General features: G+C 37.0%; 1 protein-coding gene across 2 annotated transcripts; it reads right to left on the reverse strand.

Moving 5' to 3' along the window:
- Positions 1–3,756: 3,756 nt before the first annotated feature.
- Positions 3,757–11,370, reverse strand: slc22a16 (solute carrier family 22 member 16). Of its 2 annotated transcripts, none has more exons than XM_079475621.1 (9): positions 11,067–11,370; positions 10,259–10,732; positions 9,384–9,501; positions 8,521–8,835; positions 8,173–8,410; positions 7,750–7,877; positions 5,477–5,586; positions 5,074–5,173; positions 3,757–4,911 (listed from the first exon to the last, which is right to left on the reverse strand). In XM_079475621.1, exons 1-9 carry the CDS (start codon positions 11,114–11,116, stop codon positions 4,747–4,749), a joined length of 1,698 nt encoding a protein of 565 aa, XP_079331747.1. In that variant the 5' UTR covers positions 11,117–11,370; the 3' UTR covers positions 3,757–4,746. The 2 variants fall into 2 exon arrangements, with proteins under 2 accessions (XP_079331747.1, XP_079331748.1); XM_079475622.1 differs by having other exon boundaries at positions 4,631–4,775; positions 11,067–11,187.
- Between the last annotated feature and the right edge of the window lie 5,155 nt (positions 11,371–16,525).

Here is a 16,525-nt window from a genome sequence, read left to right on the forward strand (position 1 = left end):
TTCTATATTGTGCAGACCTCTTGGACTAAAAGGTAAGCGTCGTTCTTCATGTTTCAAAGTGAGCTCACACATAGTGAAAACTTTAATGCCCAAGTTGTTTTTCGATTTGACGTTTTTGTTGTAAACTTTTTGGCTTTCCATATGACAGGGCGACTATATAGGGAATGTGAAGCTACTTCACGCCATGTTGAATGTTGCGCCATCTTGGGAGGATCGCTGCTTGCCTTGGATATGTGTATGGCATAACATTGTAATTAACAGTGACATACTGTATTTTGGGACACAACAGCAGTGCTACTGTATTTGAAGACTGACTATTATCAGTGAAGATATACAAAAAACGTGCCACTTAAGATTTTGCATAGGCTATAGAAACATGGAACATGGAAATTGTTGAAGAAACAGGAAAAAGATAACTAAGCATGCGAGCCTGACGCAGCGTCACATCGGCATGTGCTTCATAATTTACCGCTGGCTCTGGTAGCGGTTAACCGTGAGATAAATAAATGAGATAATTAATCATGCTAATATGTTTATGACAATCAAAAATCATTCCGGTTCTGTTCGTAATTTTTATGGACAGAATTTCTAGGCGCAGCCAGGGGCCGGAGGGTGTCAGGTTTGGGGACGACACGATCTCGTCTCTGCTATTTGCGGATGATGTTGTCGTGTTGGCCCCTTCAAACCAGGACCTTCAGCATGCACTGGGACGGTTTACAGCAGAGTGTGAAGCGGCTGGAATGAAAATCAGTACCTCCAAATCCGAGGCCATGGTCCTCAGTCGGAAAAGGGTGGCTTGCCCACTTCAGGTTGTTGGAGAGTTCCTTCCTCAAGTGGAGGAGTTTAAGTATCTCGGGGTCTTGTTCACGAGTGAGGGAAGGATGGAACGGGAGATTGACAGACGGATCGGTGCAGCTTCTGCAGTAATGCGGTCGATGTACCGGTCCGTCGTGGTGAAGAAAGAGCTGAGCTGCAAGGCGAAGCTCTCAATTTATCGGTCAATCTACGTTCCTACTCTATGGTCACGAGCTTTGGGTCATGACCGAAAGGACAAGATCCCGGATACAGGCGGCTGAAATGAGCTTCCTCCGCAGGGTGGCTGGGCAATCCCTTAGAGATAGGGTGAGAAGCTCGGTCACCCGGGAGGAGCTCGGAGTAGAGCCGCTGCTCCTCCACATCGAGAGGGGTCAGCTGAGGTGGCTTGGGCATCTGTTACGGATGCCTACTGGACGACCTAGGACACGCTGGTGGGACTATGTCTCCCGGCTGGCCTGGGAACGCCTCGGTGTCCCCCCGGAAGAGATGGAGGAAGTGTCTAGGGTGAGGGATGTCTGGGCATCTCTGCTTAGACTGCTGCCCCCGTGACCCGGCCCCGGATAAACGGTAGAAAATGAATGAATAAAAAAATCATTCACACATTGCTACGTGTTATCAGGATTTGCGTGTGTAAATTTCGCACATTTTGACGCTCCAAATGAGTGTTTAATCTTGTTTTCATTCAGTTTAAATCTGCTAGCATAGTGGCTAATGTTTATTAACGTTATTTCGGTAATCTGCTGCTACATGCAGTAGCCTACATATAATAAAATTAGATATCGTTTGTGATTATTACAGGTCCATATCTCTAGCACAACTCATATGGCTTTCTTTTTGTTTCTCTTTAGATAATCTGTCTAGCACTGTACCGGTGCCAGTTCAATGCCAGAACAGAGACAAGCCTAGAATTAATCTTGTAAACTGTGCCAGGCTCGTTAATATCATCTTGGTGTGTTTTGTTATAATAGATTTTTATCAAAATATTGGCTGCATTTACAGGGTTCAACCTATTGTAAGTCTTACAGATACTGTTATGATTTCATCAGTTATTATCAGGCACTGATGTATCACATTGTTCGAAAAGCCATTATTTATAGATGTAACTAGTAATAGTGTACTGAATAAAAATATTACTCGTGTACATGGACTTATGTCACTTATTTTGAATTTATAAATTTTAACAGTATTTATGTAAACTTAGCACAGATATTTTGTAGTGGGACATATTGTTAAGCTACTGTAAAGGGTCAATTTCAGTAAGTCACTGGCAATAGTGCTGCAAGTGACTTACCGCAAAAACACAATGAAAAGTCAAACAATGTCCTTAACTAGTAACTAGTTACACCCAACACAGAATGTGATTTCCCCAAGTTCAACAGAAGTGGAGCCCTTGCTTCAGGAAACTTGCTTCAACTCATTATTTTTCTGTTGTTTCGACTAGAGATTATTCAACCTTTGAGACTTCGTAGAGTTGTTTATTTTAAGCATTGGCTTTGGTCCTACTGTGAATGTTTCACATGAAATTGCCCTTCTAGAAATAAAACAAATCTCAGAAAAGAAAAACAACCCGGCGGTAGTAAGTACTATATACAGTTGTTCTCTCAAAAGTGATAGCCCAAATTATTTAGTTTTTCATTTTCATTCAGTTTTTGAATTCATTGCATCATATTAAAGTCACATTACAATATTTGGCTTTTGATGGGTTGTATTTTGGCAAATTAAATTTTGGCAAACCAGAATGATTACCTTTTGGATCAATATGTACTGTCCTGTCTCTTTCCTTCAAGGGTTGTTTTGAAATGTGTCTGTGTTTGGGTCAGTATGGGCATGTGTATTTGTGCATTGCTTGGTATCAGTGAGGGGTCAAAGTGCAGTGTCCAGCTGGCCTTCTCCTCAAGAGATTCTATTCGTGTTTGTAGATCAGCACATACACAAATACACATGGCATGGTCACTTTTAAACTCTAGCTAAAACATACAAAAACATGTTACTTAATGCAAATGTCATGTATATGCGATTTATTTACTTGTGGCTTGTACTGAAGTGTAAGTTCCTAACCTCTATTAAATGTGGTTTATTTTGTAGATTTGAGCAATTCTACCGGTCTCCTCCCCTCTGTCACAGCGAATGAGAGACCTTTCTTACACCAACTATCCTGGAATATATTTCCCACCTTTTCCATGACTAAAATGTCATTGTCAGCAGAGAATGGAAGATGAATGACACAAAACAAAACAGGACATTTAGTACCTAACAAACCATTGAAAAATCTGGGCTAAGTGCCTCATTCAATCACCAACGGGAAACCAGTGAAAAAATAGACATTTACAGGCCTATATACAACACTGGTTAAGAAGCACTTCCTTTTTCAGTTTAATTTTTTAAAGACGTAAAAAATTTTTCCGATTCAGTTCTAAATGTTATGTTGGTTGAATTGTTGGCTTCTAACATTTGTGTTGTGTTAAAAAACTGAAACAGGAAGTGATTCTGGGTGTTGTTTATGTCTTGCAAAAGGGTCTGTACCAACATCCACACCAATATTAAAGGTAAACAGATGGATTTAATTTAATTTAACTTTACTAAACAAAAAGCACAATGCTGAGATGGTTTAAAAAAACATACATTTCCAAATCTATCTTATTTTTCAACACTGTACAGTATATCTATGAAGTATGAAGTACTTTATTATAACATTTGTTCTATATAATTATGGCAGTGTTTTATGACAACATTATTTAGATCAGCATTTTTGTGTGGCAACTGTATGAGGCAACAGCTATGGACTTCAATTCAAGTTTTTATATGGTTTTATTCCTCCCCCTCGTATGGATCAAGGATTGTTTTAAAGTGATTGCTCCACTTTTCCATCCCTCATCTACCTGCTTTCTATTCCAGTGAAATTACAAATATGTTGTTATTGATATCTACTGACAACCAAAAGCTATTTAATTTGTTTATTAAAAAATGTAAAGTGGGCTAAATTGAACTCACAATGTCCTCTTACACTTTAGACAAAGAAAACATTCCTCTGAACCACAAGATCTCATACTGAGATTAGGAGACAAGCTACTCCACCCCGGGATAAAATACTGAAATCCCCTCTTTGGTCCAAAACATAGGAATACGTTTTTGTAAACGATTTGATTATAAGGTCTGTCACATTATGTATTACATAAAATACAACCACATTACATACAACCAAACCTTGCAACTCACACTTGGCAGCAACAGTATAATTTTAAACTTCTTTCGACAATAAACTCACAAATTTCATTGATACCGGACGTGCAAAAAAGAGAGTAAAGACAATTGAGAGTAAAAATAACTTTAAATAACATACAGTAATTTCACAAAGGTTCCCAGGATACAGATTATGTGTGTTCTTGAGGTTTATGCAGCACAGTCCCAGTTAACTATAAACAACACAGATAAGTCTTGGTCTGAACCTTGAGATGTCATTGTATAAAAAACAGCTGCAAGCAGATAAGTTTTGTCTTTCAATGAATTATGCAACGAAACTCATCACATGAGGCCTAGCAAACACAGTCGATTATCAATCAAATATACAGGTAGTCATCACTAAATGATGTACATTTCTATTAATAATTTCTAAAATAACCAAGGCAACACCAGCTCCTAAACTAAAGGTTTTTGTTTAAAAAACACACACAGTACCTGGCACTTACAAGAAACCTCAACAACACACGTGTCAAAATGTTCTCCATTTTCTTCATCCTGCAGCGGAGTATATTAAAAGCATACAGCATCTGTTGACATCAGTCAACAGAAGCCTGTCCCACATTTTTTAGTAGCACTCTTTAAAAAAAATCGTCTCAAGTTTTATTCCTAGAACGAGAAGGATTCTCTGAAATCAAAGCATAGGCAAAGAGAATATGACCTCTCTAGTCCAGACGTCTATGAGGCAGTGATTCAAAGTTTGCTGACTTCTACCCCATCCACTGCTGGGTTCTCCTTGCTGGGCTTGGATCCCAGAGCCTCGGCCTCTTCCAAAGTGGAGGTCAGGGGCTGTCCTAGGGTCTCTGGAAGGAACATGGTCAGGATCCCGATGATGAAAGCTAGTATTCCAACAATGAGCTACAAAATGAGAGAATAACGGTTAGAATGGTAGAAAAATTTCAGCCCAGCATAATACAGTATTGGACAGTAAAGCATTGGTAAAACTGTACCATTCTAGTGCCACGTAATTGACAACACAGTACAACCAAATGTCATGATATGTTGTTTCTGTATATATACCTGGGGCAGGTAGATCCAAATGTCAGCCAGATCAACGCAGAAAGGAGCAACCACGCTTCCTACTCGGCACATCATGCTACCACTTCCTACTGCCAGAGACCTGCCAAACAACACAAATATTAAACATACAGTAAGTGATGCTTCTTAATACGGTAATATATGCTTTCTTGCTTCCTCTTCCATCTTTCAGCCAATAAACACAACCCCCTTTAAAAGACATCTTATGTCATTGCATAATAGAAAATAATAAAGAAACTGATAAAATATAGTTTATAAAATTATTAGCTATGGGTTTGTTTGTTTGTTTGCATTAGTTGTAATGCTTATGTGGGTATCCTGAATATGGTCCCTAATATTAGTTTTTTGTGAACTTTGTAGTCAAGCAAAACAAGACATACTGTACCTGATGATTGTGGGATAAAGCTCACAGGTATACAAGTAAACCAGTCCAAACGCAATAGCAATGGCAAATTTCCCTGTCATACTCAATACTATAGCCAAGACCTCAATATCCTGAAACAAAGAGAGTTAGAAAGAAACACGGTATAAGACTATATTTATTATTAACAATATTTCAGTCATCTGCTGTTGGGAGAGGTTGCCAATAGTAGGCCTGTATTAAATTAGACATCCTCACTAACCAAGACACATTCCCTTTGACCTCAAATCAGACCCAGGCAGCTGCCATATGCATAGACAGAATAGATGACAGGTCTATTTTTAGCTTTGCGGTGCAAGGATGGTCGTACTCACTTCACACACGGTCAGCGCAGCTATTAGTTATGAAGTTGGCGTTATCCTGATGGAATTATATCCTAGTAACACTTTCTGCAGCACTTCAGAATCTGAGACTGATGTAAAATCTGCTTCTTTTCATAAATAATTTCTATAAACGCATTTAATCTTACTAGTTGTTTAAATTACTAGCTTTTGAGGTATCACTCTCATCTGTTTTTCTAAGGCAAAATTGTTCCTTAAACCAGAAACAATTTGTATTGCTCTCCAGTTCTGGTCATGTGGAACCCAGCAACCCATGTCAACAGTATTTGTTCCTTTGAGCAGTGAAGGGTCTTCCTCACTTTACTCCAGGGGTGATCGTGGAGAGCGCTGCTAGGTGGGCTGGTTAACATTTTACATTCCGGTTATATTTGCTTTCTGTGTATACTTCACGTCCTGTACTGGTAGACATGTCAATGCACGACCAAACTTAACAGAATGGGTGCTATTTTGACCCCTTATAGAAAGCCTTGCACCATTAACTAAGCACAGGAGTGAAAAGCAGTTTTAGATTTCATTGAGTCTGACGCTGTCATGTGTGGTATTTCATACTTACAGTAAGTACAGCAAGTAAAAATGTTCACATTTTTGACCTCTTGTACATCACCCACCTCGCTTAACTGATGTACAGGTATGGTGTGACCTGTGTGTGCATGCAATAGTTTCATAAATAGAGAATCTCACACACACATATATGAATAATTCAATAGGCTGCAACTTATTTTCAGTTAAACCGAAATTCGGCACTAGGTAAAGTGGTCCTAATAGCATCTAACTCAACCACTATAACACAGAAAGAGAATACATAGTGACTAAAGCATCTCACAAATTGGAAGGTATTCAGTTAAACTTATGTGAATATGCATAACTGTAAGTATTTCAAAATTATTACATTCTTTGAGGTTTTTTGCTCCCATCACAATAGTGATGGGAGCAAGGCCAAAAACAGAATCCATACAAATTAGTCAAATATGTTCACCTTACGTATCTAGCCTCACGTCTGTAATATGACTTGGGCATAAAACAGTGCTACAACACAAAGCTAATTTATCAGTATATGTATCTATCTGACATTGATAACACATGGGGGGTGCATAAGGTGAATATAACTTAAATGCAGATTCACTGTAAATATTTAAATGTAAAATAAAACACAAAAATAAGCCATTGAAAATCTCAATCTAATGATTTGGTGACTCTAAAATTATTCATTATTAGTCTGAAATTCAACAGTCAGTTAATCTGTAAATGTATTACTGCCATTCCAACCACCAAGATAGAGGTATAAGTGACATAATGGGAGACTCAAATGCAAACTGCTGTCCCGGTTACCACGAAAAAGCAAACAGACAATCACTGGTCTTCTTCCAGGATTAATTATTTACCCCAACCCCCCTAAAAAGAAAAGATTCTTGTTGCATTGTGATTCTTAACTGTAACAGCTCCTTAAAAGTTATGGATAACAGGTTGATTTGCCTCAATTTATTTTTAAGAAACGTTTTTTAAAACATACTCAATTTCTAACAATCTGAATTACCCATTTAGAGTAGAGTATTTTAAAATAGAGTATTTTAAAGACAATGTGTGTTTTGAGAATTTACACAGCACAGAAAATGTATTTTAATGTTATGACCCAGGTCATTCAGTCTCTCTCTGTACTTTCTCTAACAAACACCTTTTTACTTCCTTTTTACTGACTGTTGCTGTCTATTGTTGTACAAAAGAATGCAGAGATTTGTATTTAATATATATATATATATATATACATATACATAAATCATTATCGTTCGTCATCCTTTTTTTGTCTCTGGGTTTTGCAAATATCTAACCAATAAAATGCATTAAAAAGACCTTGAACATCCAAGGTTTTGGAAAGACAGCAAAGACGCAAACTCATACCTGGGGCACCATGATAATGAGCATGCAGGTAACTCCGCTAAGCACCAGTGCTGGGGCGCATGTCTTCTTCCTGCCCACTCGATCCATTGCAAAGCAGGCAATCAAGTAAGACGGAACCTCAACAGCACCTGGCAAGAGTCAAATAAAGTACATACAATACTGTAGATAGTCTCAGTGCTGTAAACACAAGTACTACTGAATCTGCACCAAATAAAATGAAACAATAAAATATGTCACGGCACTTCATTTTATGTTAGCTTCTCAACCCAATGAGTACAAACGGCTAGTCATACTCTTATAATACACCCAGTTTTCTTGTTTTGGGAGAGAAGGATACAGTAAATGTTGTGATTTTATGTTTTTAACTTATGCCTTTTAACCAAACCCCCTTGGCCCATATAAACACACACATCAATCTATTACCAGCCAGGAAGAGGTTGATATACTGGTTGCCTCCCAAGTTGACAGAGCCCAGGCTAAAGACATAGTATCCCAAACTTCCAATGAACCAAATAGCCCAGCAAGTGGCGCTGCGACCAGCCATTTTCAAGCTTCCAAACATGTCCAGGATGCTAAGCTTTTTCTCTACTTCCACTGCTGTCCCATCCGCCTGGTTCTTTTCTGTCAGCACTCCATCACATTCCTCCATTAGCTCTGACACCTAAAGTTTTGAATGATATTAAGAATTAAGTTTTGGCAAAAACAAATGTCTTATTTTCATTACACAAAAGTTCAGATATACAGATATAGGAGTTGTTATGTTGAGTCTACCTTAAGTGCAGGTGGCAAGCCATTAAAAGATGCAATCTTGTCCAGCAGCTCCTGGGTCTCCTTGTACCGGCCCTTAGCCATTAGGTAGAATGGGGTTTCGGGAAATTTCCAGCAGTACAGCAAGAACGGCGAGGTACTGAGAGTGAGGATGATCTGGTAAATCCACCAGACACGCACAAGGTAACCCACCAGAGCCACTACCATGATTCCCACAGCAAAGGCTGCGTGCACATGCATAGAGGTCCATGTGCGCACCTTAATTCCTGTGAACTCTGTCACATAAACAAAGACTACCACCAGATACCCGCTGGACACCTAGCAATACAGAGAAAGGGAAAAAGGGGCTAGTTAAACAATTATAGACAAGATAACTCAACATTTTTAAAGATGTACAGTATTAAGTCATATAGAGAAACGCATTAGCATTGTACTGCCTTTTGGCACTTTGCCGATCAGTGATGAATCAATAATCAAAGGTAAAATAATAAAAAGGTGTCTTGATCAGAAATTAGATTAGATTTTTGCTGTTGACACATTCACAGTTGATTCAATTTGAGGAACTAAGAAAGGAGTAATGATTGCTTTTTTTAAATGATTTTTACCAGTACAATTTAAAGATTTGCAAAAAATATATTTTTCATTGTATTTAAATTAAAACATCATTACTTTTTCTGGAAGTAAAATCAGACATTAGTTTTAGATGAAATGTAGTAGAGAAAGAGAGGTTTCAAATCACCAATAGTCGACCTCAAGTTACTAGTACCATAACTAAGAAACAACTAGATATTCACAGCAGACCACATTAGACACATACAGTAATATATGAGTGTGATTTTATCCATGCAGTAGGACAATCATCTTACCATGGCAAGTAAAAAACGCATCGCCACAAAAAGGTAGTAGTTTCCTGTGAATGCAACAATGATACCAAATGTAAACTGGCACAAGCTGGTGGCTATCAGAAGAGGCCGTCTGCCAATTCTGGAAAATGAAAGAGTTGGCAATTATATATTATACATGGTTTACCTTAAAACTTTTGGTAATTGTTGTCAGCATTCTTCTGACGAATAAACAGAGAACAGTGCAAATTTCTGTGCTAATTCAATCCATGTCCATGAGTGAATAATTTAGCAGGTAAAATTTGGAACCAGAGGAGCAACTTTATACATTTTTTTGCGGTATCATCCCTCATTTGTCAGTTACTGAAAAGATACTACATTTTACAATTTGATATTTATGTGCACATAGTTTAAGCATAAATTGATATAATCAACTGTATAATCAAAGTACATAGGCTGTTTTTCTGCATTCAATTTCTATTTTGAAATTAAATACTCATCCCTGGAAAAAAAAACACAGCTTTACAATTTTGTTCAACGAGGGATATGACCTGTCATTCCCTGTCTTCTGGAATGTGAACCTGTGATGTTCTGTTTACACACACCCATGCAGTCTGCATATCTCACATCCTGTAAAGACCATCAATGCTATTGCCTCATTGAAGGGGTCCACTATTTACCAATGGTAAATCATCTTATGATAATAATCAGGTTAAAATCAATTTTACATTTTAGACTTATCGTCACCTTGGAGTTATAAGGTTCTATTTGACATATTTGTCCAAATTGAGTTATTCGCATATTCTTATTCCGTGACTTTAACTTATTAGCATTATGTGATGTTTTTCTTTGTATACATTTTGGGACATTTTTTTAGAAAACGGAATGCAAAAACTTACCTATCAGCCATGTCTCCAAATATTAGCGCACCAACCAGAACTCCCAACATAAAAGTTGGCTGTGTAAGTTTGGCCAGCCATTCCCTTTCACACACCAGGTCCCACTCTGTCACGATGCTCTGCTGGACTTCACCATGATCATAGACAAAGCCAGCGCATAACGCCACAGTCTTGTTCCCAAAGAACTCATATTGAAAATGGATGGCATCAAGCCGCAGTGCTTTGAAACAAGGACTAAGTTCCCACTGGTCTCCAAGAGCTGTCCGTACAACCACCGGTCCATCGCCCGGCTTGTAGTGAGTCCAGATGCCCTCCAATGATGTTGCTGAGTGATTTTTATACAGTACGTCTGTAATATTTGGAGGAGCTTCGCAAATAAATTTAGGTGTTTCAACTAAGAAAACTGAGGCGAGGTAATGTATTCCACAGGAGATGGCCTGGAAAATAGCAGCAAAGTAGACACATGCCTGAAACCTGGAGAGAAGAAAAAAAATCTACTATCACTAGGCTACTGTTGTGAAAACCATTAGAATTGGTAGTTTTCTTTACAGATGGGAAATGATATAGGCAATACCTAACGGTGACACAGATCTCTCTGCAATAACATGCAACACTTTGTTACTTTGCAAGTACACATCAACATGCGCGATCCTGCTTACTCAATGGAAACATAGTGTCCATTCAAGCAGTCATTCATACGCCAATAACTTTAATCGGAAATTAAAAGTGACACGCTTTTAACATTGGAGCTTCGCCATAAAACATGATATACTAACTAGACGTTCCATTGCGCAAACTGGTGCTTTACCTTTTAAAGTGTCCAAGTTCGTCAAATAATCGCTCCACTCCGGTGGTCATTTTTCCGCTCGTAACCTGAAGTGAATGAGGCTACATGGCTCACTCCTGTCAATTTGTACATGTTTGCTATCATAGATCCCAAGCAGGAGGGGCGGTTCCGTTTGGGAACTTTCCACTCCCAGGCGAGCAACGATTACCCAAAAGTTCTGGTAACATTTGGTAATGCGAGACTCCGAAGAGTGAGGAGCCTTCAGTAAACCTGACAGCCGACATTAGATTATATTGCTAGATTTTCGTGCTTTATTTTTTGCTTTGAAGACGCCAAAGCTCCATCGTCCCATTGTAACTGTAACTCTGTCAGGCTAACAAGTTTAAATACGGAAAGTAGCTACTTCGTATTTCCCCATAAACTTTAGGCTTGGTGACCAAAAATTGTATTTAATCTATGTTTGTGATACAATGTCGATTATAGCCTAGGCTATACATAAGTTTTCTTCATTTTATTTGCTCTTCATCAAACTACAGAGATAAAAGGAACAGTTAATCAAACTGACGATTGCTTTAACTATTTGCTAATTTAATCAATGAGCGCATCCTCTGTAAAACAATCAAACATATCCTTTTTAGTCACCGTTAATTGATGCTTGTGAAATGGGTTGCATTTATTTTACAATGACAGGTTACAATATTATACAAGTTATTAGCACACAGCAGCCTATTCAAGTTTAACTAATACAGTTAGAATTGTTTTAATAAAATGCATTATTCTAGGTCTCAAAAATCTTAATATACTAGACATTCTATAATGTATCACATTGTGGTCTAATTTGAAAGGAAGCAGGCCTATGAAGAAATTTGAATCATGATTATTGTATTTTTAGCAGTCATCAATCAGTATTTTAACCAGTTCACTTTTTTGGCTTTTGTACATTGTAAAAATGTTTTAAAAGCAATTCTTGATATTATATTACATGAAGTACCCTTCACCTGAACATTAGGCAAGACTATCGGAGCAAAGTTAAATAAATAGCGAAAAATGTCCTAGCAAAGACAAATAATCTTATTAATCAAACTTGTTAATGCAGCGTGATCTTAATATATTTTATCCAGGTCATTTAATCAAAATAGGCCTAAATAATCAAAAATGTTAAGACTTGTTAACGATTGCCAGCGCAAGTAGTAAAAGTAAGTGGGAAAAGATATGGGTTTTAGTTTGTTTATAGTAATTTTACAGCTTCTGAATAATGTCAGAAACATGGGCTTCCAAAGTAGGCCTACTCTATGGTCTAACTCTTATGTTTCCACAACGTGATAATTTTTTTTAAATCATGATCGAAATCATGAGATTGAAAGTGATAATCATGAGATAAAAAAAATCCAAAATACGACATGATTGACCAATCTGATTTAAATAATGACTTAAAGGTATAATTTTTGGGATGATCAAGTGATAGAAATGCAATAAAACATACATAGCTATATCTTCAGAGGTGTATAAAGAGCTTGCACAATGAAGTGTTAAACTTTTTTTTACCTTAGAATGAGCTATTTCTATCTACATACACCGGGTCGCTGGCGTGTAATTCGCCATGTTCTGTCAGCCGTCGTAATGTTTCGAAAGGGAAGGGTGGATTGACCAGCTGGTTGCTTTTCGCAACCTTACTACCTGATTTCACTGACCTGACCTTTAAAGGGGTCATATGACACGGCTAAAACGAATATAATCGTTAAATGTGTATACACGATTCAAGGATAACTTAAAAGACGCTGTATTTTCCACATACCATGCCTGTTTGTATCTCCTCTTTGGCCCGCCTCTCTTAAACGGGTAGATTTTTAGCAAAGCTCGTACTTAAAAGCGAGGTGTGCTATGATTGGCCAGGTAACCAGTGCGTAGTGATTGGTCGACTACTGCAAACGTGTGACGGAAATGTAACACATCTTACATTTACATTTATTCATTTGGCAGACGCTTTTATCCAAAGCGACTTACAAGTAGTTTTATACAGTGGCACATTACTGCATAGCAATCAGGGGTAAGGTGTCTTGCTCTAGGGCCCTTCAGTCATGACCTGCTGAGATTTGAACCAGCAACCTTCTGATCCAAGCCCAACGGTCTAACCCCCAGGCCACAACTGACCCCGTTCTTATCATCTTACCAAATCTTGTAGGTAATTGCTAATACATTTGTGCGGTCTTAGTCAAATCATACCACAAACTAATGTAGATTTGAGGGGGTGTGGTTACACGAGGCGTTTCAGGCAGGTCTTGGCGAGCATTCGCTTTTAGGTAGAATTTTTTTTTGTCTAATACATACATGGGCCACTTATAACACACCAAAGACACAGAAAGAAACGTATTAGCGCCATATGACCCCTTTAACATGCACAATCAGGCAAGCATGGGCGCTGTATAGGGGGGAAAAGTTAGGACAATTGCAAGGGCCCCTTACTGACAGGGGCCCCAACAAATAGGTAAAAACTAATTAATTTTTAATTATATTATACACTATAAAAATCATCATCATTTAGTATATTTAAAATAATAATAAAATGAAGGATGTCTTTTATTTAACGTATTTTGGTAATAAACGTTAAATATGACCGAGCACCCCCTGTGTCTGCATGAAATGGTTCGGTCCTGCTTTTGTTTTTAGTTGCAGAAAGTCGCGTCACGTCAGAAACAGAGACAACTATGTTGCGTAGTAAAAAATCTGGTTTTCAAAAAAGGAAAAGAAACAAAATTGAGAGAGCAAAGACAAAAGAAAGGGTGTCAATCTGTAACCCAGTTTTTCACCAAAAAAGGTGGGTAGCATTCAGTCTGTGAGTGGTATTAACCTGTTGTCCATATTGAAATAAGCTAGCTAGCAGGCTAGTGTCATAAACATGTAATCAGTGCAGGGAAACGTTTAGCAAGATATTCATATGAAATAATTGTCCATGCCAATTTTAGCAGACTTAACAACAGATGAGTCAGCAGCACCCCAGTCTCCTCATAACTGCACCCCTCCCTGTCCCAGTGAAGAAGGTGAGCAACACTGTGTTAATGACTTAACCATAACAAAAAATTAAATTTATTAATGACAGAAATAAAACACAATTTTTTTTCTCACATAATGACCATTATGACATAAAAAAGAACCTCTTGTCTGTATTAGATGCATTTAGAAACAATGAGTAGCTCACCTCAACCTGCATGTAGGTTACAGACAATATTAAAATAATCCAGTTTGATGCGTTCATTTAGAGTGAATTTTGGCCGTTAAATGACATCTATAGATACAGACCTTATTATTCCCATCATAAAGGGCAGTGTATTTGAGAAGCTAGCACACACACACACACACACACACACAAATCTTTCATATCTAATGTATGTAATCAAGTGATGATAATACAGAACTATAGGTAATTTGGGTCAATGTTCTGTAATGTTAGTGTCATTTATTGGTATATATTTCCATTGTTCTTATTTGTACCATGTTAAATTACCTTTTAATTTGATGTCATTGGTACTGTTAGGTTTGTTATGACCATATTCCAAACCTAAAAAACCTATTGGTTTAGTGATCACTTGATCTGTTTTGTAGCACTGTAATAACCCTGATGTGTAAATTTTACACGTCAACTTTATTTTGTTGTTGGCATATATGTGCAGTTAAGTAAAAACTCATTGTTTTGAGATGATGATGTTAATTTATTTTGAAAAATTTAATATATATTTAGTTTTTTTCTTTTTTTTAAATCTGTCAATATTTTTTCAATAAAAATACATTGAGAATGGAGATTTTTATGGTGGCTTTTATTCTTGCATCAAATAGTGAACTGCATACTGTATGTAAACTTGCTTTTACCGATCACCAGGATTAAATATTTTGCTAGTACTAGTATTGCACTACAAGAAGCAAGACAGTTGCAAGCCTTTGATTAGAGTTATTTAAAGCTTTTGATTGGACAGTTAGGTCCTAGAGATGTGGTGCCAACAGCTGCACCGAGGGGGCCCAATTCGATTTTTTTGTCATGGGGCCCAAAATTCCTGGCGGGGCCCCTGCAGGCAAGACACTGCACGCTGCTTCAAATGGTGTCAATTTAACTAACTGTTAATAACTGTACATTTTATATTTTATTTAATTATACAAGCAACCTGATTCATTTCTTTTGAACTGATCCAAAGTCCCATTTTAGAAGCCTCGAATACAGAAGAATTACTAAATTACTACTACTCATTGACAGACCACATTTTAGAATTTAGAATTATAGTACTTATCATAACTTTATCTAGGGATTATGTTTAAAAGCAAAACTATATGCAGCACTAAAGAATATATATAGCATTTTTAAAGTATAGCCATCCTTTCCAAATTGTACTCTTGGCATTATCACGTAGGTTCTTGAAATTTCACCTTGTAGGAATATTTTTAAATAGTATTGGCAGAAATGTTGTCTATTATAGGCTTTTATTGGCTGCTCTCTCTATATTATTTGGTCCACAATTTTAGTTGTCTAATAAAAGAAATGTTGCCACAGTTATATTTTATTCAAAATGCATTTAAAATATTTAAACATACACCTTTAGATTAAAATATTTTAAGACCATGAGAAACATTTCAGTCAAGTTTTTTGTTGATAGCAAAACTTTGCTATCGTTTTGCTTTTAAGTTACAATTTTGTATTAAACAAAAACTGACCTAGTTATTTTGTTTTCTTTCATTTAACAAGACTAAATATCTTAGGTTACTTTTCTTGTTATGTTAATGTATCGTAATTTGTGATGTTTAAAATATTTTACAAAAAAAAAAAAGAAAATGCTCAGGAAGAATGTCATTTTTTGCAGTGTATCCAGTAATGAGACCAGTCTCTTCTTGCTTATTTTGATTCTCAAAAGTCAAAGTGTTTAGTAAAGTACTAATAGGAAAATATTAAGTAGTAATCCAATCTACAGAAAGTTAAAAACTGCTGCAAAATGACAGCACATTTTTACAGTGTAGGAACCAGTGAAATATATTTTAGTAGCTCCATAGATCTTTTGTTGAAAGGATCCATATATTCACTGAATATAGCCCAAAACACACAACACTTTGTAATTTAAAAATTATTACAGACTTGATACACCCTGGACACAACATCTTTGAACTGTGGCCCTCTGGCCGGTCCTTTAGAAGGAGTACTAGAGCATCTGGGCATATTGCTTTATATAAATTTGAATCTGTTTTACATATATATACATTGTGTCAAATTGTCTATTTACAATTTTATTTTATTTATATCTTTTACATATTTTCTACTCAGTTTTATTATTACGTGTCTGCTGATGCATTTGGATTGCTGCACTGGAAGGTTCAAGTAACAAACCAAAGAATACCTTTGTGTGCAGGCACACTAGCAATAAATTTCTTATTTTTACCTACAAATGTGTGTTTGAGACGGAAAACTTTGAGACGGATGTCCGTTTTTAATGGAAGTGCCCAAA

Source organism: Barbatula barbatula (genome assembly GCF_947034865.1).
Source record: "Barbatula barbatula genome assembly, chromosome: 15".
NCBI classification, from domain to species: domain Eukaryota; kingdom Metazoa; phylum Chordata; class Actinopteri; order Cypriniformes; family Nemacheilidae; genus Barbatula; species Barbatula barbatula.